Source organism: Miniopterus schreibersii (genome assembly GCF_964146895.1).
Source record: "Miniopterus schreibersii genome assembly, chromosome: 8".
Classification (NCBI taxonomy): Eukaryota; Metazoa; Chordata; class Mammalia; order Chiroptera; family Miniopteridae; genus Miniopterus; species Miniopterus schreibersii.
In genome coordinates this window covers 36,855,622-36,879,971 of record NC_138109.1, presented here as the reverse complement: position 1 = coordinate 36,879,971, position 24,350 = coordinate 36,855,622, and the positions used below count along the sequence as shown (strand labels likewise).

Sequence of the window (24,350 nt, the reverse complement as noted above, 5' to 3'; positions counted from 1 at the left end):
CTTTTGGAACCACTTTCTTTGCATCTTTAAACCAGATACATATTCCCTGTCCAACTTACCTCAGGGCTACGGCGAAGATCAAAAGAGATTATGTATGCGAACATACAGTATTTTGTAAACTGTACAATACTTTACATATGCAAAGGATTTTAAAAAATCAGTATTTCTAATTGTAATGGTAATGATGAGATGACGAATGGAGACAAGTATATGCTCCCAGACTCAGGATAGGAATTTGCTCAGGGAAGAGATAGGATGGAGAAAATGCAGTTAGGATCAGGAATTGGGAGGCTTGATTTCGCACCTTAACCCACCAAATGGCATTGTGTTATTTCTCTCTCCTTTGTAAGCCTCAGTTTCTCCATGTGTCAGTCCTTATGTGTTAGGTGAGAAGGGAATGGAGGTGATGGGCTTGGGAGTCATGGCGGCCCTGGGTTCAGATCTGTCCTACCTTTCTCATCTGGGTACCAGGGCCAGTGCAAGCCTCCCTGAACTTCAGTTTTCCCACACATTCAAATGGTGTAACAATATCTACCTCCCAAGGTTAAATTTCACTGCATATCACAAAAATTAAAGTTGGTATCTTCCCTTCTTTAAGGGTGCTTCATTCTCAAAGCCTTGAACCAACAATTCTAGCAGAAAGTGGTGGGTTTATCAGAGACTGGCATCCATGCCACTTCCCACGGGTATCCTTGGAACGGTAGCTTTAACCATGAAAAACATAGCTTGAATAATAGCAGGAAAAAAGTACAGGAAGTCAGCATCCAAGGGAGGTTGATATCTAAGAAACCTAGATGATATTTATGATTTACATTTTTTAAATGTTTTAGGAGGACAGCTTAGAGATTTTGAGTTCCAGCTTTCTGACACTGCGAGTGTTCCCAAGGATCCCATGAAGTTCCCGAAAGTTGTCTGGATTAGAACTGAGTAGATAAGTGGTTTCCAAATCCTTTTAGTAAATAAAAATTTTAAGTGGAACTCCAATGTAGAAAAGATAGAAAAGCAAAACTGCTCTCTGTAAGTGCATGAGTGAGTCTATGTGTGAGAATGTATGTGTGAGTGATGTATGCTGAGTGGAGGCAACGGGGCCCTACCTGCCAAGCAATCTCTTTGCTTCTTGCTGTGACACCTCATTCCCATCTTTAAAAATCTGCCTTCGATCACATTAGGGGGACACCAATGTGGTTGGAAAAAGGCTCCCTAACCGCAACTCAACTGCAGCTCCCTGAGTGTGCACCAGGCCTTCCACCCCAGCCTGGTGAGGAAAGCAAAGAGGGGACCCACAAAGAGGTGCAGACAGGTGACCCAGTCCAAATTTAAACCCTCCTCCGCGTGAGTCTGGAGCCATGTGTCTTCTGTATACCAGTCAGAAATGATTTGTCAAAGCCCTACATTCAAACTCTGTTCTAACATGATTCCATGACAGTGTTAGGAAAGAAAGAATCCTTCGAGGCCTCCGTGGAAGGTAGGGCCTGAACCGTCTATCTGGATGGAACATAATCACATTCTGGTTTGCTATTTCCCAGCTCTCTCTGCTCCCGGTCCAACAGAAACCACACTGACAACCAAAGCCGTGAGAACATCCTTTGCAGCCAGAAGTCAAGAGTCTGCACTAATTGTAGCAACATTCCTCTTCAGAACAGCATCACTGCACTTAGAGTAAAGCAATTTTTTTTTTAAAAGAAGTCCATGTCTATAAATGTTTTCACTTGCCTTTCAAGGAATCTCAGGGCAGGGCATTCTGTTGCAGACATCTGGGTCAATAAGAACCTATAGGCCTAATTACTATTGATTTGTCATTGTCTCATTTACTGCGGGGCTTTGCAAACAGTGAGATTCATTTAGCCTCTACGTATATGGTCACTCATGAGCTAATGAGATCCCTGGGGGACAGGCATATGCTTACCCCTTTGACTCCTAACCTCCGCACAGCTCACAGCTGTGTGTCTATTCTCTGAATGCAGCCTTTCTCCTGCACATTTTTTCAATTATACCTTACCATGTGTGCTATCTGAGCATATCACTCAAAATGAAATGCACTTGGAAGACATTAAAATAATGAATGCACATCATTATTCACATAATTTTAACCTCGCATGATGCCTTTTTGGGGTTCTGACTTTGATTCATTTTGTATGTTTTATCAATTCCTTCTCCAATGGCGATCAGCCCTCTTCCAACTCGGGACTCACATACTGACTGTTCCAAGTGGATCATTCTCTCTCTCGTGAACTCCAGGCTCACATATCCTGTCTCAGAGAGAGAAAGTCTTGCTGTCCTAGGCCCACTGAGTATGACGAAGAAAATATAGTTTGAACAGTCACAAAGTGACTTCACCATGTACCAGCTGGGTGATCAGGTACTAAACCTTTCCAAACCTAGCTCACTCTTTTGCAATCAGAGCTAATACTGTCACCGAATAGGCCCCTACAAATATTAAATATAGAGTCCGGAGCACTAAAAAATGATAGATGATCGGTAAATAGTTTCCTTTTCTTTCCCATCACAGGAAATTAATTTCCAGCTTAAAAAAAAAAAAAATCCGAGAGACAGGGAAGATTTTTTCCAGGCATTATTGCTTATAATATTAAGTATAGATAGCACCCCTGGACTCTCTCCTCTCCTCTCCCTCCCTCTCCATTAATCATGTAATTCCGTGGATTCATAGGCTGCTCAGAAGTACGGTGACCATACTTTAAAACCAAAAATCAGAATGCATGGTCAAACAAAAGATACTGTGACCCTTCCAGGAGTAAGAGAAAATCTTGGAAAGGAAACTTCCACTGTCTCTCTCCAGGTCCTCACCTCCTGACCCACAGCAGTATTTATTCTGCCTGCCCCATTCTACTGAAACTGGCCCCACCCTGAAGAACAAAACCTCCGTTGTTGCTAACTCCAATGGACCATTTTCTGCCTTTATTTTACTGGAATTCTCTTCCACATTTTGTACCACTTGACCACTTCTTACTCATTTGTTCTCAAAGAGTCCCCCAGAGGTCTGTCTTTGTTTCTCTTCTCACTCTTTATATATCCTTGGGTGATCCCTTCCTCCTCCCATGGCTACAGTGACCCTCTAGGGCTGAGGATTTCCAGGTATATGCCCTTATTTCCTGCTCATTTCCCTCTCATAAGTTTCAGGTCAAATATCCAACCACCTATCAAATGCTTCATTTTGGATGTCCAAAGGGACCTCAACAAAAATGACACACACATATTATCTTTCCTGGTATACTCCCTTTTCCTTCTGTGTTCCTTGGGATAATCAAAGCCAATCTCATTTAAGCCATTGCTCAGGCAACCATTTGGGGGCAGGGTCAAGTGAGTACCATTTTTGACTCTTCTTTCTCTCCCTTAGCTACCCAATTTAATTTCTCACTAGGATCTGTCAATTTATGATCTTAAATATTTCTCTACCCAGCACAACTTTCTCCCCCCGATCGCTTCTACTTGATTTAGGCCATCTTCAAATGCCTAGATTAGAGCTTTGGCCTCCTAACTTCTGCACTCCTTCCTGGGTGATTCTTCTAAAATGCAACTCTGATGATGAGTTGCCCACCCCTATCTAAACCCTTCAGTGGCTCCTCCCCATTGTCCTCGAGATAAAGCACACACTCCCTTGTCTGGTATAAGATGCTCTTCCTGATCTAGCTCTCCCTACATTGCACTGTGTTACATACATGTTTTCTATTCCTCCTCTCTCCTCACACCTGCACACACCATGCTATAGCTGCCCTAACCTATTTTTAATTTTCATAATATGCCTGTGAATGTTTATTTATTCTGCTCCCTCTTGTCCCAAATTCTCTTTCTTGCCTTAAGAAATTGATTCACAGGAATTATGGGAATGACAGAAACAAAAACCGTCTGTGAAAGAAATCAGATCAAGAAAAACTGATTATCCTCAAAGGAGTAACTGAAAAATCCAGAGAAAGTGGGAGAAAGGAAAGGTTAAGAGAATGTGAATTAAGAGAACTTCTTGCTGACAATCTTAAGGGACCTGAAACCAATAGAATCACAATGAGAAATGACTACTGATTGAAGAGACATCAGCAAAAGCAACTTGGAACAGGTAGGGCTTCTGTTTACATTCCTCCGCTCCAGTAGACCATGAGTTTCACTGAGGTCAGGGGCCATATCTTCTACCATGTCTCTCTCTCCCCACCAATGGTTTAATCTACTCTTGGGGAGAGACAAATTATTCCTTTTAAAAGGTAAATCTGAGCCTGTCTTTCCCAACTCCAAAACTAAAAACTTGAATAAAATCCAGTGTCCTTATCTTCAATGACTCACATTGTTTGGCCCTTAGCTTACATTCTGCCCTCACCTGTCTTCCAACTTTGGTCCAGTCACAGTGGCCTTCCTCATCTCTTTGGAGCTGATCAAGGCATTGGGCCTTACTATTCCTTCAGAATGGAGGGACCTTCCCCTATAACTGTAGTCTGGCCCCACCCTTTATTTAGAGTCCTGCTCAAGTGTCACCTCATCAAGCACAGCTTCCCACCTGAAATAGTGCTCATTTGTCACCCCAACACCTCCCATTCCACATCTCCTTATGCATCTCTATTTGCCTTTGGAGAGTTCATCAATTCCTGGTGTGCCAATATATGTGCTCTCTCTCTCTCCCCACATGTGCGCACACACACACATATGTGTACGTGTCTATGAGTGTGTGTATAATATCTGTGAAAGTGAGACAGGTTAGTAATCCAGGGTAAGTGGAATTAGGAAAACTGAGACAGGTAGTTAAATGGTCAAGCAGCTTACAGCCATCTAATAAATCACAATATCCTATCTTCCCTAGCCGAGGACACTTAAGAGTAAATGGTTTACACTTCTCCTCCCCAACCTGGGGATAAATAGCTTAAATCACCCGACTCAGGGAAACAGCAGAAACCCAATCAATGCCGTTTGGGCCAACCACACCCAAGGCCAGGTGAAGTTAAGGAAATAAATCTCATTTTGGTGCATCAGACAGTCAGGGGACCAGACTTTAACCTTGGTTCTGCTGTCAGCCTGGAATCCAGTACTTAGGGACTATGCCAACATCTTCCCACCAAAGCTGCCATCACCAGGACCTCATTCTGAGACATTGATGGTCAAGGTTCTCTAAGAGAATTAAGACAATAAGAAGTTTAGAGGAAAAGAGCCAAAGTTAGGATTGATGCAGGGTGATCTCTGGCCAAGCAGTGAAATTTCTGGCTATCTGGCATCATATACAGAGAGACTTTGGTTGCCAGTTACATGCATGGGCACCTCTAGCTCATGTTTACTTATCTTCTAAGCTTACAAGACATTTGTCTTCAGGGATGTCCTGTCTAAAAGGATTACAGTAAATCAAGAGTATAAAATACTAAATCTGTTTATCAACACTCATTTCTACAGTTTCAAATAGGATTTGCTGATGTTAAGCTTTAAGATGGGGTGGACTGCATTACTGTTTTCAGAGAGCTTGAAGTCACACCCAAAGAGGCACAGGGTTCCTGATTCCATGGGATTTGCTGTCCTTTCCAAATAGTGTGTTTCACTCTAATAATAATAACTATGCCTATTTCTTTCTAAGACCCAAAGGACACTAGGTCCTATAGTCTTGGAATATTCATAGATCTGGTAAGAGAGAGATAAACTTACTTTACAAGGTAATAGAAGGAAAGGAAAAGGAAAAGGAGCCAACATGTGTTGAATACTCAGTAGAGCTGTAGATAAAATTTGAGAATCCTCAAATTATAGAAATAAATAAAACCAAGAGTGTAGATGGGATCACCTTGGAAAAGAAGGCAGAGAGAGAAGAGGGCCAGGAACCCAGCTGTGATAAACTTTAATGTTATGAGAAGGACATTAAGAAGGAGTCAGAGACACAGGAGGAAAACTGGAGAGGGTGACATTCCAGAAAGAAAGCCTAGAAAAGAGAGGGCTCTAAAGGAGAACCCAAAGTGGTGATTGGTGCCACATACTGCTGAGAGCCCAAGGGGACTGGGTCACATCCTAAGGACTTACCAGAGGTCACTGAGGACCTTAACAATAATTGTTCCAGGGGCCAATGGTGACAGAATTCCAACTGGAGTGGGCAAAGGAGGGGTACAAAGTGAGGAAAAAGTAACCAAGAGTACAGGCAAGGCTTTGGTGAAACTGAACTCCAAAGAGGAGAAATATAAGGAGGTAGTTGGAAAGGGGTAGGAAGTCAACTAGCATGTGGGAAGAGTTGAGATTTAAATCCAGTTCTGACTCCAAGACTGAATTCCATAAATGGCTGTTGTGCTGCTATTTTTCTGAGTTTGCACGCTAATCCATAAAGCTTTCTTTCCTATTTTCAGTAAAAACAACTCACATGAGGTTCATCTATGGAAGACAGTTCTGGAAACTTTGAGTATTTCCTTGCAAAGTCTAACTATCCCTTAGGTTTATGGTGAGCTTTAAGATCTTCAGAGATTGGTATCTCCATGATCTACTTTCACCCAGGTAACACCCGTAAAGTGAATTAAGCAGGGCATTATCATTGTGATTTTATGGGTGAAGAAACTGAGTCACCACGGCATTTATGGAAGAACTGAGACAAGAATCCTAGATCTCTAATTTCCAGTCCAGTGTTCTTGCTACTCCATCACCGTTTCCGCAAGAAGGCAGGCAGGTTATGGATGACTGACATCTGCTGTTTAACCCTAGAACAGCCATGACCAAAACTCTCTCCCCCTTTATAATCATCAGTAATAGTGGCAGAAGAGGTAGTAGTGGTTGTCATAAGTGTCATAGTATAGTTTATGAAGCCTTGTCAAATACATTACCTCAATAAACTCCAAGTGAATTCTCAGTTACCCAAGCTGGTTCTCTCATAACTACTCTCCTATGTTCCGATGAGGACACTGGGGTTCAAACATAATGCATGTTGGAGCTGGGTATGAATCTAGAGCTCTGAGCTCCAAATCCAGTCCTCTGTCTTTGCATTAGAGGTTTATAAATGCTGGGGCCCTTCAAGAATCTGATGGGAGTTATGGCCCCTCTTTACAGAAAAATATGCATGAGTCTATCACCAAGGTCTGGTGCTACGTGTTCACATTGCTACTAGGGTGTTATTGCTTCTAGGCCATCTCAGTAGAGAGAACTAAGAGATGAATGTATGTATGCTTGCATATGAATATATACACCTGTACTTATTTTTACTTATCTCCACAAATATGAAATATATATATATATATGTTATATATATACAAAATCACAAGTTGGTTCTAATACCTGTGATTTCCATCTAGTACCATAGGGTTGATTCTAACCTTTCCCTTTCCTTATCTGTGAGAAACCTGTCTCTCACTATCCACACAAATTTTTTTATTTGCTCAATGTAGTATACACTAAAGGATTTTCAGAATAGCTAACCCATATATCTATGAAAAACAAATTCCATGTTTGCAGTATAATATTTAGGTACAGCCATTTTATCTGTAGCCATACAGTCTACTGTCAAAATATTCTTTCCCAAAGTTACTTCAGCGAGTTCTTTTCTTTCCCCAACCCCTTTTAGTGTGATTATGGTATTCATTACTAATAACAAGAGGCTCACTTTTTTACTGTTTGCATTTCATTTCACCCATGCCCACCCCACACATATATCCTGCTATTATCTATCTATCTATCTATCTATCTATCTATCTATCTATCTATCATCTATCTATCTATCTATCTATCTATCTATCATCATCATCATCTATCTATCTATCTATCTATCATCTATCTATCATCTATCTATATCTATCTATCATCATCTACCTTCTATTTATTTTCAGGGGCACGTGAAGCATCACTATAGTTCTGATAGTTATAGTTAAATAAAATGTACTCAGAAAAGTGTCATTTCCTCCTGCTATCCTGTTCCTGTCCCCCCAGTCTTTACATTCCATTTCTACACACACTCCCCACCATCCCACACCCAGTATAGGCAACCAATCTCAGTTTCTGGTTTAACTTTCCCATATTTCTTCGGCACAAATGAGTAAATACACAGGTATTTTCTTATATCATCTTCTTTTTACATGAAAGGGAGCATGTTGTCAACTTTCTTCACTTAACGATATACCTGAGGTCACTCCTCATCAGTTATTATTCTGAGTTTTACAGATGAAGAGACAGGCTTAAAGAGGTTGAATACCTTGCCCAACATCACACACCTAGTAAGGAGTAAAGCTGGATTTGAACCCAAGAGGTTTTTGACTCCAAAATCCATGTTCCTCCAAAATCACAGTTTCTCACCCATGGTTCCTGGAATATTTTGGGGGGATCTCTGGGTTCTTTGAATTTTCTTAAATTGCTTTGAAAATTAATACCTGTATGTTCTAGATCATCTAGATGACTGTCTTATAACCAAATACTACCAGGCATTTTCATTGCACGTAGGATCTGAAAATCACATCAGCCTAAACTGAGTGTCTTCAACACAGTCGGGCATGGAGAGTTGTAGGGGACAGGGAGCAGTTACCTGGCTGTGGCCTTGGCCTGTAGCTCAGGGAAGGCAGCATGGCCCTGCACCATGTGGTCTATCTGAAAAACAAGAGAGAGGGGTCAACCCATAGTATCTCTAGTCTATAACTGAGCCAGAAACAATATACTAAAATGTGTGTTTCTTTCAACTCTTTGTCCATAGAGGATCTAAGAATGTTACACAGCTAACTCAGCGAGGGTGTTTTCGCTCTTACAGAAATCTAGCTTTGCCTAACCTAGTGTTGGCATCTTGGATCTACAATAAAAGGTGATGTATTATAGAACTGTACACCTGGAACCTACATAATTTTATTAATCAAAATATCACCTCAATAAATTTAATAAATAAAAAATTAAAATTCAATTAAATTTAAAAAGTTTAAAGAAAAGAGTAGCAGGGAATGAAACTCTCAAGGCTAACCTAGCAGCAGCAAGTAGCATCAGGTCCAAGAATGAGGTGTGAGGAGCGTGAGAAGGGCGAGTACCTCAAGGTAAAAGCTGGGGGACCTGGTGCTAAAGCACTAATCTCTGATCATACCATTGCCACCTCCGACCAGGCTGTTACCCCAGAGCACTGTAGACCTTGAATTACTCACTGGGTCTTACTAATGGAGAGGTGGAGTGAAAGAGACTGTGAGGAGGAAGACTCAGTTAAAAAAAAAAAAAAAAAAAGAATTGTCCCAGAATTGTCAAGAGAGCCTCCCCTGATTGAAACGTTATGTCACGTGGGAAACTGCAACATAGCTCTCCAAGGACAAAGATGTCTGAACTCTGTGGTCAACTATCTTCTTCTCATGTCTAGGATTTTATTCCTTAATCCACTTGGCAGCTCTAAACAAAATAATATGTGATATGCATCAGGAAGAGGAATGCTTTTCCATGCCGTTACTCTGCTTGCTAGAACACGCCCAACATTGTGTTTGGGTTCCTGAACTTAATCTGCGTATTTTCTCAATGTTTACATGAGTCTCTAGGACTCCAAAACAACTATTCTGACAGATTTATTTTCATCCAAACTATGAACCAACTGGTTATTTTGGCCACATGGAGATAGTCTCCCTGAGCATGTTTCTTGAGAGCCAGGGCTGTGTATGGAGGGAGAGATTTTGTTCTGGAGCCACAGTGGTTGGGTTTGCTGTCTGGCTCGGATACTAACTAGCTGTGTAACTATGTGCAAATCACTTAGCTTCTCTGGGCCTCAATAACCTCCTTCCCCCTTCCCCAGCCTCCTTTTAAAACAGGATTACTAGGCTTTAGAGAGTGTCTATAATGCCAAAAATAGTATAAATACTATCACCTAAAATTTATTGACTCATTTGCCATGTAGTGATACTAAGCTAAGCATTTTACATACATTATCTCATTTAATCCTTACAATACCTCCATGGAAAATATACTATTGTTCACCATGGAGATGAGAAACTAGGAGTAAAAGAGATAAAGTAACTTGCCCAAGGTCACAGGGTAGTAAGGGGCAGATCTTTTTGTTTTTAACTGAGGTATCCCTGCATCTAAAGTCCTTGTTTCTTGACGACTGTGCCACATTATCTATTAAACTTCCAGGTATAATATAATCTGTTGACTCTATTTGTACAGTTCTACAGAATGCTTCAAAATTATATCAAAGCAACTGGTCATTTCAATGGGAGAAAAAAATGCAGGTTTTGAATGCCTATTTCCTACAGGTTCAGCTGCGGGTTACTGTGACGAGGCATATTCTGGACCTTAAAGAGTTTGCGTTAGTAAGGCATTACTTGATTTGATGCTAACTTAGATGGGAAGTACTTTCGGAGGTCAGGGAAGGGAGGTTTAAATGAGCTCCCAGGAGGGAGCACAGAACCTAGCCTGTGTAGTGCAGGCATAAATACAGCTATTGAGTATTTACTGAATGCCTCATGCATCAGGCACTGTGCCTAGTCTCCAGGAATGCAATGGAAAATAAGAAATGCAATACATACAAAACATAGTAGCATCAAGTAAAAGATCAATGATTTAGCAATTATAATATAATTGGGGGAGGTGAGGTTTCAGCTGAGGAGCCAAGAACAGGCAGTTTGGAGGAAAAAAATAGTTGAGGGCAAGGCATGCCAGAAAGGAGATGGTGATGAATGAAGAGATGAAGATGGAGAGACATGCATGGTTACAGATCATAAGGAGACTGGTCAAGCCCTGTGCCTGGCATATTATAGATGCTCAATAAACACTTGCTGAATAAATGTAGAATGCACCAAGCATATGGAGACACACCACAAGCTCAGAGTACCATACCTCACGTTGCATTTGTGTCTATTTGTGTGGGCACAATTTGGTCACAAGGTAACTGCATGTTAAATTAGAGATTAAACAAAGTGTTGGAAACAGGGAATGAATGAGGAGTGTGGGGACAACAGTGGGTCTTAAGAGTCCAGTAAGTGTTTAAGTAAGTGTTTATAGTTTTATTGAATTAGAGGCCTTAGGAAGTTATTTTGATTTGGGGAGCAAAATGATAAAAAGTTAGGGGAAAAAAGACTGGTAGGGTAGACAGGCCAGGGAGATGAACAGGCACAGAGAGCAGGAAATGTGGACATTCTGAGAGGCTAACATTGGGAACACAGGGCACAGACACTCCCTGTCCTTGTTTTGTAGTGGCATTCAAGTTCTTTTACCATCATTAGTTTATATGCCAGTCTTTTATCCTATACTCTGAGCAATTTTAAATAGAGCTTCATTATTTCCCACATCCCCACTGCTTAAAACAATGCCTGATATCTTGAATAAATGAATGAGATGCATTTTGAAGAAAATGAAACAAATTTAGTGACTAACCAGTTACAGAATATAAGAAAATCTGAGTCAAGGATGACTCTGAATTTTGGGGTGTAAGAAAAGAAAATGTGGCCATATTAATCATGCCTTTTTCTCTATTTCTGCTGCTCTGATACCTGGGGCCTTACTGACCCTCGCGTGACTGCCCCTCCCAGGGCTAGCCAATTCCTAGAGACAGTAAAGGGCTCAACTCACCTGGGAGCATGACTTTCATGCAAACTAACTAGTCCAGAGCCCACCTCCCCACCACCTCCTCTATGGACCACTATTTTCCTATTCTAATCACCCCAGGCCACGTAACATACAACTAGGGACAACCCTGGTGCTTCCCATGTGGCCCTGCATAGCATGGCATGCTCTGTCCTCTGGAGAACTGAGAGTAACAAACTCTCCTTTCAGTGGCAATATCTTCTGATCTGCTGACCTCATCATACCTGAATAATAAAAAAATCTATATGTTAAAACAGTGGTTTAGTGGGAAAAAACATGCACTTTGGAAACATGTACTTGGGTTCAAATTCATGGTCTATATTTATATTCTGTGCTATGTAGGAAAAGTTACTTGACCTCTCACAGCCTCATTGCCTACAAGGGTAAAATAGGGATAATAAACTTTGCTTTTCAGGGAAGGTTGTGGTGAGTGTCTGGTATATAGGTGGCTTTCAGTTCATAACACCTATTGTTAAAAAGAGAGAGGTACCACCAAAAGAGTAAAAATAGTTGGGAGAATAGTGTCTGAAATGGTCAGCTGCATTTTGTTGTTTGTTTTTCATAGCAACTGGTGGTAAAGGCCCACCCTGATTAGCAAAGAACCAGCCAGTTTGTCAAATAACTGAGCATTCATTTCGAAAGCCTGCAGTGCCTGTTCCTAGGGTTGATCTCTCTACTTACGTTTGAATCGCTAATGCATTTAGCACAGTATAGCGGTCACTTGTTTTCCAATGAAATAACCAGTTTAACCACAATGACTGTATTTGCCAAGTGGTTGCCTTAGAAATATATAGACAGAGCTAGTCTGGCTCTATGACTATTTTCTTGTTTCCTCCATCTTCTCATATTTCAGCTCTGAGAGCAGGCATTTATAAGAGTAGACAGAAAAGTCTACAAACTATTTGGAGAGGTAGGAAGCGTGAGCCGGATGGAGTCAGATCCTCTTCAGGATGGCTTTCAAGTCTAGATCAAGAGGGAGAGGCCATCTTACAATATATAACTTGGGTTGGATTTTTGGCCCTTCCTTCTAAAGGTGGTGTCTGCCTTTGGAACAGGGGTAAAATAGACATGCAATACAGTATAACACAGTGATCAAAAATCACTGTGATGAGGTGGCATCTGGCCCACAGATGTATTTTATTTGGGAAATAGAATGTGTTGTTTTTTTTAAAAAAATGAGCCAATATTTTAAAATTTGGAGATTTCACTTAAAATCCAGATTTTGGTTTCTTTTGAAGATATGGGCCACCCATATTCCCGCATGGCAAGAGTCAGCTGGAGCTGAGTGCTGACTGATCCCTTCAGACAGTGTGTAGGGAGCACTTCTACTCCCTATCATTTCCCAGCAACGGACACCAGATTTCATCAATTTATCATCATGACTGCACTAATGTTTTGCTTGCAGTAGAGATCTATTTCTCTATGCCATCTCTCTGTCAGAGGAGGGAGCATGGGATTCAGCCCTAGAGTACAATGAGTTGAAAGAAAAATTTCTCTGTGGGAGTAAAAAAATATTTATTTGCCAAGTCCGTTTATTCACTTGTGCTGTCTGACTGCTTTCGGTATTTGAGGTTTTGACCCTTGCAGAGAAAGCACAGACAAGAAATCCTAAGGCCTGAGCTCAGTTCTGACTCAGGGCACGATCGCGGACAAGAACATATCTAATTCGCTCTCTTAAATGTTTAATAAATTAATATGACAAATAAACAACTGTTTGTAAAATTACACAGAGAACTACATTGCCTGAAAGATTAAAACTGCTCACAGGCAAGAAAAATACATAACAAAGGCCAACTTAGTGTTTCAGAATTTTAGGTTCTGTGATTATTTTGCTAAGACAAAGCCATCTTATTGCATGATGGATTTTCCTGTATTAAAATTAATTTTATGTATGAGTCTCGAGGCAGTATTTCATCCTGCTTTGCAGATAAAGAAACCATCAGGCTCAGAGAAGTGGTCAATGGTCATCACTTGTCATACTTGCCTTTTTTCCATTTACCTGTAATGCCACTTTTGTTTTCTTTCATCTAAGCTATTCCAACTCTTCACTGACCTAGTCTATTTATATCAAAGTGAAAGCATTTTGCCTGATTTTTCCCCAGCCTTAAAATTCTCATGAAAATCTAAGGAAAGAAGAAAATAAATATGATATTTATTAAATAAATATCTGATATTATCAGATATCTGATAATCTGGATACCTAGACAATTTCTTTTATGCTGCTGGAAAGAATTATGGGCTCCAATACTGAACAGTTCCTAAGAACAACAAACATTCCTAAAAGAAAACAGAACTTCTTTTACAACGTTACTATCAGTTTTATGTAGAACAGCTTCGCTTACCAGTGGATAAATTCTGATTTAATGCAGACCTAGTTTAGTCAGTTTCATTCACCAAAGTTGGTCCCTTTGCGAGTTTTTAGTTTAATTAGTTCGCTTATTCATGAGACTAATGTGATATCTGGCTACCCTGGGCTCAGCATCAACCCGATAATCAGGATACGGAGATAAACAAAAGCCATCGGCTAGGAGAGGAAGATGGGCACGCCACTCTTCCAATACAGCCCAGGCTCATGAGGGTCTTCGTAGAGTCAACACATGACTCAGTCGAACACCTACTCTGTTCCATCACAAGGGATTCGCTGCAATTAAGACAGATGTGAACTCTGTCCAGATGGAGATTATATTCTACTGAAAGACAGAGACAGTCAATAAATAAGTAGAATAATTACAGAGTGATCTGAAAGACTGATTTAAATAGAGGGTTCAGGGACAAAATGGGGGCGACATTTAAACTAAGACATGATAAAAGAAAAGGAAGCAACAATTTCTAAGTAAAGAGAATACTAAACACAAAGACTGCGTGGTGGGGAGAGCGATATTTGTCTTAGGAATTGACAGGACTCCCGGGAGACCCGGCGGGAGGGCGCGCGTGGGACAGCTGTGAAATGAGGACGGGGTAGGAAGTGAGGCTGCGGCAAAGGAGTCAGGTTCTATTCCAAGTACAACGGGACGACACAGAAGGCTCGGGGGCGGGGGGGGGGGGGTAATGGGATCATATGAGCTTTAAAAGACATTACTCAGGGGTTCCACTTCTTATATGGGCTGAATAGTTCCTATCATACCAATTCTCCCGAGAACGATTATAAACACTGATCAAAATAACTCTCTGAAGACAGTGGAAAGTGACCAAAACCAGGTAGAACCTAGAGAGGAGTAGACATGTGGAAAGAAAAAAATGCATCACTACATATGTTTCCTGATTTTACAGATTTTTGCCTGAGGGCATGCCCCAATCAAAGCCATAGATGACTGCTAATACTCAAGATATACGCAGTCTTCTGGGCTAAGAAATGAGAGGTCAGAGTTCAAGACAACCATAACATCTAGAAAGTAAGGGGGTGCGTGTGTCGGGGAAGCCACAGAAAGGGAGCTCAGCATTACACATAGAAATGCTGCCCTAATCTCTGGATGATTATAAGTAACCCAGCAAGAACTCAGGAGAGATTTCAGTAGGTGCTATGACAGAAGAGACAAAATCCAGAGTTTGAATTGAGTCAAATAAATTATCTACAAAAAAAAAAAATCAATACTCCTCAGAGAAATGAGAATTCAGTATCTTAGAGTATATCAAACACAATGTTAAAAATATGACCTCAGAGAAGTAGAAAATTTATCCACATTTAAGAGAAAGCCATTTAATGAACAATGACCCTGAGATGACTCAGATGTTAGAATTAGAAGACAAAAATTTTAAAGCTGGTAATTTAACAGTGCTTAAGGATGTAAAGGATCATATTCTCATAATTAATACAGACATAGAAAATAGCAAAGAAACAGAAACTATTAAAAATGAAAATTCTAGTATTGGCAAATACAATATCTGAAAAAATATTTAGTGGGTGGGCCTAGCAGCTAATTGGAGATAACACAGAAAAGAGTCAATGGACTTGAAAACAGGCCTAACAGAAAGAGTAGCTAACTGAGGGGGAGAGGGAAAGAAAAAGAAAAGCAGAATCCCTTACAGGCCTGTGGAATAATAGCCCAACTTCTCAAATATGTGTACTTGGAGTTATAGCGGGAAGAATGAGAACAAATGGGGTAGAAAACAACATTTAAATAAATAAATGCTAAAAATTTCCCAAACTCGGTGAAAGACAGCAGTTTAGCAATTCAAATCTGGAGGAAGACGGATAAATCCAAAGAATACCTCAACTGAGCACACCATACTAAAAACCAGAGATTAACTAATATACTGTGCACAGCAGAAGAACAGTATAAACGATGGTTGACTTCTCATAAGGAACAATGGTGCTAGAAGAGAACGTATAGACATCTTTAAGTGATGGAGGGAAAAAAAATCTGTCAATCAAGAATTCTATATTGCACAAAATATCTTTCAAGATAGATGGTAAAATATATTTATTAAATATAAAAACTAAGAGAATTTTTTTTTGTTAGTAGATCTGCAAGAAATAAAGAACTGCTAAAGGAAGATCTTCAGGCCGAAGGGAAATACCAGATGGAAACTTAAATATTCAGAAAGAAATAAAAAACAATGGAAATGGTAACTATGTAGGTAAATACAAAGTTTATGTTCTATTTTTCAGAATTTCTTTGAAATGTAATGACTGTTTCTTATGGAATGAACTGTGTCCTCCCAAAATTCAGATGTTTAAGCAGCAACACCCAATGTGACTGTATTTGGCAATGGGGACTTCATGGAGATAATTAAAGTTACAAGAGACTATAAGGGCAGGGCCATAGTCTGATAGAATTGGTATCCTAATAAGAAGAGAAAGGAACACCAGATCTTTCTGTTTACATGCATGCACCTAGGAAAGGCCATCTGAGAACCCAATGAGAAGATAGCCATCTACAAGCCAGGAAGAGTCCTTTCTATTGTTTAAGCCACTCAGTCTGTGGTATTTTGTTATAGCAGCCCAAGAAGACTGATATATTATTTAAACATATCAACTTAACAACTACTACATTTTGGGGTATATAACATATGTAAATTCCACACATATGACAACTACAGCATAAAGAGTTGGACGATAGTAACTGGAACTATAGAGTTGAACGCTTTTAGTATTTCACATTAAGTTTAACAATATGTACTCTAAGCTGACTGAAAAGTAGAATGTTTATTGTAATTACTAAAGAAATCATTTTGAAAGAATGCAAAAAAATGATGCCTAAAAAGCAAATAGAGCCCTGGCCAGTTGGGCTCAGTGGTTAGAGCATCGGCCCTCGGACTGAAGGGTCTGGGGTTCGATTCCAGCCAAGGGCACGTACCTCATTTGCAGGCTCTGGCCCTGTTAGGGGAATGTGTGGAGGTAACCAATTGATGTGTCTCTCTCACATCAATGTCTCTCTCTCTGTCTCTCTTTCCCTTTCACTCGCTCTCTGAAAAAGCAATGGAAAAAATATATTCGGGGAAGGATTAGAAAAAAGAGAGAAGATAGAGAAATGCAAATAAAATTCTGAAAATTGAAGAATATTCAATTAATCCCAAAGAAAGCAGAAAAGAAGAAACAGAGAAAAACAAAACAAAAACAGGAATGACCACAGATAATAAAATGGAAGACCTAAATCCAGCAATATTCACCTTGGCATTAAATGTAGATAGTTTAACACCCCAAAAAAGCAGAGATTGTAAGAAGACTATATAGAAAAGCAAGACCCAACTATATGCCACGTACAAAAGATGCACTTTACACAGACTGGGCCACAGAAAATGATGGTTTGGCCAATGGTGCTGGGAGAGCATGTGAAGAACGAAAGGTGGGTTGGTGATACATATTTTGGAGTTGGAATCAATAGGACTTTGTAATGGATTGGATGTGGGCAGAGAGAGGAAATGAGGAGTCAAGAATTAATCCTAATTTTCTGGCTTTAATAAAATGTAAATGATGGTGCTCTTTACTAAGATGAAGACAAATAACGGAGGATCACCTTCAGGGGGGGTATCAGTTACTACAGCCAGAAACCTGGGAGTAATTCGTGATTCTTCCTCCCCCTGCCTCCCTGACATCTAATCCATCTTCTCCATTGATAGCAATACTATCCTTAAAAAACCTGGACCACTCTCTTTTCTGTACACGTCACATCCACTCCATCAGAAGATCCTGCTGGCTGTACCTTCAAAAGAAAGAAAAATCTGATCCCTTCTTACCTGCTCCACTGCCATCCTCTCGCAGCCGGCCTGTAGCTGGATCACTGCCTCAGCCCCTTCACCCTGCTTCCATCTCCCCCACTCCCAGCCCAAAGACTATTCCCTACAAAGTAGGCAGCGGCCTGAAGGGTCCCTTAAAAACCTAAGTCATGTCCTATCTCTCCTGTGCTCATCCTTCTTCAATGGCTTTCCATTTCAGAGGAAAAGCCAAAATTCCTCAGTGGCCCCCATTACCTCTTGGAATTTATTCCCTACAACTCTCATTTTGGTTGACTCTGCTCCTCCCATGTGGCCTCCTTGCTACTTCTGGAATACCCCTTGGCCTGGTATGTTCTTCCTCCAGGTTTCCCCCCCTTCCTGTTGTTTGTTTGAATGTCACTTCAAGGAGGTCTACCCTGACCGCCTTATTTAAAATTGCAAATTGCTCACCTGAATCACAAGCTTTCCTCCTCTATTACTCTGAACAACTTATCCCAGGAAATAAAATTAATTTATTCATTGCTTTATCACTTTCTTGTCTGTTATGTGTCTCCTCTGGTTAGAATGTAAGCTTGATAAGGGGACAGATTTTTGGAGGGGAGACAGAAGAGGCTGTTTTATTCACTGCTTTTTTCTCACTCAGAACAGCACCTTAAATGTAGTAGGCACTCAATAAATACTAGCTGTGTAAATAAACGTCACTCTAAAAAGTTTGGGCTTTATTCCATAAATCGTTGGAGAGCTATCAAGAGTAACAGGGTCATATCTATGTTTAGAAAGATTGCTTGAGCTGCGCTCTTTAGACAGTGTACTGTGGACTGAAAGTCTGTGTCCTCTCAACATTCTTACAGTGAAATCCAAATCAGCAATGTGATGGTATCGGGAGGTGGGGCCTTAGGGAGGAGATTAGGTCAGGTTGTGAGAGTGGAGGGAGTCTGTGAATGGGATCAGTGCCCATAGTAGGGTCTGAAGAGTCCAGAGTTCTCCCCTTCAGCCATGTGAAGATATAAGAAGATGGCCCTCTGCAACCTGGAAGAGGGCTCTACACAGAACCCGACCATGCTGACACAGAATCTAGACTTCCATCTTCTAGAAATATGAGAAATAAACTTCTGTTGTATTTAAGCCACCCAGTCTATGGTTCCTTATTATAGCAGCCCAACTGATTAAGACATTGGAGTTAGAGGGGGAAAGAGCAGAAGCAAGAAGGCAACTAGCTGTGCAGGAATACAGGTGGGTACACAAATGTACAGAGAAAGCCTGGGCAGGAGGCAAGAACAGGGAGGTATTTGTTTACACAGAGTTGGTCTTTGTATCCATGAAGTCATTCTAATTAGCTAATGCGCAATGCTGGGGACACACCTATGTCTATGCACAGATCCTGTCAATACTGATACCTATATGTTTCTCTCATGGCCTCGCAAAGCCTGCCAACCGCATTGGCTTCAAAATACTTGAACAGAAAGTCACACTAACTGAAAATAATTGATTCTCAAGGGAATCTATGAGAGAATTCTAAGAAATACTCAGAAATGCAGATCCACACAAGTCAGACTTAGTTCTGGAGAAACCTGGAGCTTCCAGGAGATGACTTGGGTTTGGACCAAGGCTCTCCCACTTACAACTGAAAGAACTTATTCAGGTTCCCTTACTGTTCTGTTTGTTCTGTTCTATTTATTCCCTAGTAAAACTGACATCATAACATCACATAGACATGCTGTGATGATCAGATGAAATACTGTATCTTAACAGGGCCTAAAAGCTCCTGGAACTTAACACATATTCCCGGCAGGCTGCAGGGCGGTGCAATCCACTATTACGTGCTACAATGAATTATAATTATCAGTTGCATATTCAGCTTTCCCATAAGATAACAAGCTACTAGAGGACAGGAATCATGTGATAATATTCTTGCCTGGCCCAGAGTAATCACGAGTGAACGAATGAATGAATGAAGGGATGAAATCACTATCTCTATAACTCGTATAGCACTGTGTATACTGCAGGCTCTTCACACACAGAGTGACTGTCTTCCTGAGGCTGGCCCCAGGCTCACCAGCACTGATGACAAGGGAGGAGGCAGAAAGGCACTCACAATGCACAAACCCTAAAATTCCCAGAACACAAAGCAGTTTGCTACATTGTAACCCTGTGGCTCAAGTTCATAAATTTAAATTCTGGGTTCGAACAATTCAAAGGTAACCCCTCACCCAAGGTGATAATCCCAGGAAGCCAATGCGACCACATGGGTGGCTCAGAAACTTGTCTTAGCCTCTCCCTTCCCTGACACCTCCCCCAGTAAAAGTGACTTCGAGTAAGACAGAAAAGGGTGCATGGAGAGAGGGATGGCCAAGGTCCAGTTGGAAATAAGCTTCAGCATCTGGATGCAGCGACTGCACAGGCTGCTGTTCTGTGGAAAAAGTCTGGGCTAAAAGCAATGTGTTTTGCACAACTGTTCTGGAGAGAGTATTGACAAGCACGAGACGATCCTTGATGGGTGCTTGATTGATGCAACGGAAATCAATCATCTGTGGGGTGCGGGTGTGTGCCTTTCCAAGAGGAAATAAATATTAGAGGCACAAGCTTGAAATGAGTAAAAAATGAGTCCAAATCTCAGTCAGATGAAACAGCGAGGGTTCCAGAGCCAGAAAAGATCCTATCTTATTTTTTCTTCACCCTGAAATTAACCAGATGGACATTTTTTTTAAAGTACCAATCTATCCACATGCTTGGAATGAAGAACTTGCTTTGTGATGGAAGATCTGTATTTAATTGTAGAAATGAGACAAAAATATCTATTTTTCAAATCTGGAGTTTAGATCATTTTTATTTTTCTAAACTCTCTTTTTTTCCCTCCTTCGCTTTTCTCTGTTCTCCTCTCTTCTGCTTCAGATGATGTCCTTATGCCTGTGTGTTTAGAATATACTGTGGACAATGTAATAATGAAACAGGCATGTGAGAGACCGTGTGCATATGAAGCAAACATAAAAGAGGTCACTTCCTCTTACAGTGTCCCGTATGACAACAATGCGCTGTGAAACCAGAGAGAATTCACAGGTGACCAAAGGTAAATAAGGAAAGGAAACGGAAGGTGACCTGCAAGGGATCCACGGAGAAAGGCCCCCGTGAGGGCATCGGTCACCTCCCCGGGCCGTGCTTACCACTCCAGTTTCAACTCCTCACCTGAAAAGCACAGACAATAATAGCTGCTCCTATCGCATAGGGGTTCAGAAGACTAAACGACACAGTACAGGAAAATCTTTTGGAATGAAGCCTGGGAAATAAGCCTTCGAAATAAATATTAGGCGCTGTGATTATTATGAATATCATTCGAGGATTAACGAGGTTATATACACAAATCCTTCCCAGAGATAAACAACACACTCCGTGAAGTGCAATTGTCGTCATTATTATTACCATCATTATTGGTATTCTTATTTTATCTCTTTGTTTTATAGGTGGTTTCTGTCTCTTTGCTCAGCCTCTCTGGACTGATGCTTTAGCGGACAGTCTATTTAGTTCTTGATTCAGCTTTTGCCCCATTATGCTAGCTTTCTGATTTCCTAAGATTTCACTCTCTCTAAGCCATGAGTCAATCATGCCTCATCCATATGTCTGAGGAAACTATACATGTAGAACTGCCCAAAGTGGGGCTCCAAATGCAGCTTGATTGGTGGATGGTGCGCAATCAACTAGATAAAGGCCAACAATTCCCATGGCTCCTAAGGAAAACCATCCTGGACTGTTACTGAGGGGTTTTTTTTAATGGTGAAGAGGTTACAATTTTTATTTAAATTCAGTCTCAGAAAGAGGAGAAACCAATTCTTCTTTACAACATCATAACATTCGGGCGAAGATGGCTTATATCCATAGCAACAGAGCAAACTTAGAGCCAAATACTGGGAAAAGCATTTCCAGACTGACACAGATGTTCAATTTGCATATGAAGTCCCCGAAAACCTGTTGATGGACAGCTTCGTGGACAATGCATCCAGCACAAAGACTTGGTTTACTGGATCTTTATCCTCGTTATAAAAAGCCTCTGGGCTGTGTCCTCTGCGAGTTCTGGGTCTGCTAAGGGTGATGGCACCATGGTGCAGGGTTGAAAAGGGCTATATTTCAGTCATGGGTTTTCAATGTGTCACAGAAAGAAAACAGATATTTAAGCTGAAAGTTGTATAAATACATGGCACTGGTTTAAACAGGAGAGTGGAAAGCTCCAGTCCCCATGAACCTTAAGCACACAGTGATGTCTTACTTCCCAACATTTCCAGCGCTGGTTATTAAGACCAATAAGAAGTTATTTATTTTATACTCACTGAGTTTCCCTACTAGATAATGAGCTCCTTAAAACCAGGGACTGATGGGGACCTAACTCATTTAATTCATTTCTGTAGCCTGAGACAAGAGCAAGGGCAGAGAACACGCTCTTCGCAGCCAGCCAGCCACCTAGGCTTCCATTGACTTTGAAAGAGAATTTGAGGCAGCTAAGCATAAAATAGCAAGACGCCAAGAAATGGAAACTAATGGGTACTTGCATCTCCATCCAGCTCTGGATCAGATCACTTTTTTCCCCCTTTTGTTCTTTTTTGTCTTTTTCCTTCTTGGATCAGATCACTTTCAATTTGACTGAACATTTAGAAGAGCTGGTGGGGGAATCAGACCATAAACAGATGATTTCAATATACCATAGTAAATGTGAGGTTGGGTAATTGAGGCTAAGACTCATTTTCTCTTGCCTTCCACATCTAATCCTGACCAGGCCAGCCCATCTCCTGACCTCAGTTCTCAGTCATCATTGCCACTATCCTCATTCAAGCCATCATGGCTTTTTGTCTGTGCATAAACCTACTAAAACTGGCCTCCCTGCCTCCAGCCACATGCCCTCAGGCTTTCTTCCTCAGTGCTGCTAGCCAGACTGAGATTTGAACATTCCTGTCCGTTTTTCCAACCTTTCACTGGTTCCCCTTGGCCTTGATCTACTAGATAGCGCTCAATTCCTTAGCATGCTTGACAGGGAATTCGTATGATGTGGTCCCTGCCCAACTCTCTTTTATGGTAAGTCATTCTTCTAAGACAAGTTTATGCCACAGCTGATATTCTGGCCTATTTGCAATTACCCTCAAATATGCCTTGTTATTTTCGCTCCCATGTCTTTGTTCCTATGCCAGTTCTCCTGCCTAGAAGGGTGTTCCTACCCTTCTTTGCCTCGTTTGTTCTTATTTATCTTATAAGGCTCAGCACAAATGCCTTCTTCCCTGCAGAGTTTCTTCACCCTGCTCTGGGCCCACTCTGTCCTAGTACCTCTGGCTCAGTGCTCATCTCACATTTCTGGATCTTCTTTCTTTCCTTTTAGACAACTGCAGGGAGTCAACACATTTTTAGCAATCACCCTCTAAGAACTGAGCTGGATATAAACAGAAGTATCCCTGCCTTTAAGGAGCTCATAGATTTCTGGGAAAGGCAGATTAGTAAACCAATAAGAATAACAGAATGTGATAAGAAGCAGAGTTGTGTCTTAAAGGACAAGTAAAATGATAAAGGTGGTAAAGGACTCTTGGAGCAGGGTAAAGAACAAAGGCACAGAGGAGTGGAATAACCTAAGCCCCGGGGAAGCTATGAGTAAAGAAATCTAGCCTTGGTGACAAGTACATCTGTGGGGCTGGAGGGGAAACACCACAAAGGGAGTGATGCACACACAAAACTATCTGAACTATGTCCCAAGGGCTATGGGGAACCACCGAAGTATCTGGGCTGGGGAGTTCCATGGTCCTTTTCACAAAGTACAGTATCACTCCTGCTGCCATGAGAAAAAAGGATTGTTGGGTGAAAGATAGATGAGAAGATGGGTTAGTCACCATCGCCTGGGCCAACATTTATTCCTTTGGCAAGCACGTGCTGCATATGCTCCGCATGTTAGACTGTACGCTGAGAGAAAGTCAATTCTTCTGATTTAGGATTCTGCAAACCTTCCAGATACTCGGTATATGGGTAACGTGACAAAGTGAGCTAGTCGTGGGTGTAAAAATGTTCATGACCCTAATGAAAAAGTGTCAACTTACCAATTTCCCAGTAACACTCTGTCCACCTTCATTCAGCCAGAACCCAGGAACCATGGCTGAGAAATAAGGGCCCCAGACACCTGGTACAAAAATTGGGTCTTTGCTAATCTGGAAAGAAAGAGACAACATATGTGAAAATATTAACCTTGAGGGCTAGAAGGAGCCTTCTCCTCCTCCCATCTGGTGTTTCTATGACCATGGAATTCAGCTTCTTATTAAATGCCTTTTATGGTGGGGAAGTCACTCCCTCCAAAGGAAGGACATGGCTTCATCTTTAGAAACCTTTCTGATAAATTCATTCAGATACCAGGATAGCAAAAGAGATCATTTTGGAAAGAAACGAATGAGACATTTCCTTGCTGGCTCCCTCTCCATGGCAGACTGATTGCAAACGTGGTCCCCATTTTCCACTCATCCATGTATCCCTCCCCTTTTCAATGTGATCTTGCAGCTCTTCTCATGGAGAGGTGGGGCCCCCACCTCTTGAATGTGGGCCAGCCGGGTCATGTATGGCCAACAGAATGAGGTAGAGAGGACACTGTGCCAGTTTGCCAGGCCTCACCCTCATGAGGCCTATGTACTTCTCCACTCCTCCTCTTGCTCTTCTACCTTTGCCACGAGAATGTGCCCGGGCTCGCCTGCTGGATGGAA

The 24,350-nt window shown here is 41.2% G+C and overlaps 1 protein-coding gene across 12 annotated transcripts in view; it reads right to left on the bottom strand.

Moving 5' to 3' along the window:
• Positions 1-24,350, bottom strand: part of FGGY (FGGY carbohydrate kinase domain containing) — a 354,457-nt gene that overhangs the window by 102,842 nt on the left and 227,265 nt on the right. For all 12 annotated transcript variants that reach the window (XR_013999411.1, XR_013999412.1, XR_013999413.1 and 9 more), the window contains 2 exons: positions 23,700-23,807; positions 8,465-8,526 (listed from right to left, as the gene is read on the bottom strand). Coding sequence is in view for 9 of the 12 variants with exons in the window: in XM_081145346.1 (XP_081001472.1) it covers positions 8,465-8,526; positions 23,700-23,807 (170 nt within the window). In the remaining 3 variants the exon portion in view is untranslated. The remainder of the gene's footprint in view (positions 1-8,464; positions 8,527-23,699; positions 23,808-24,350) is intronic.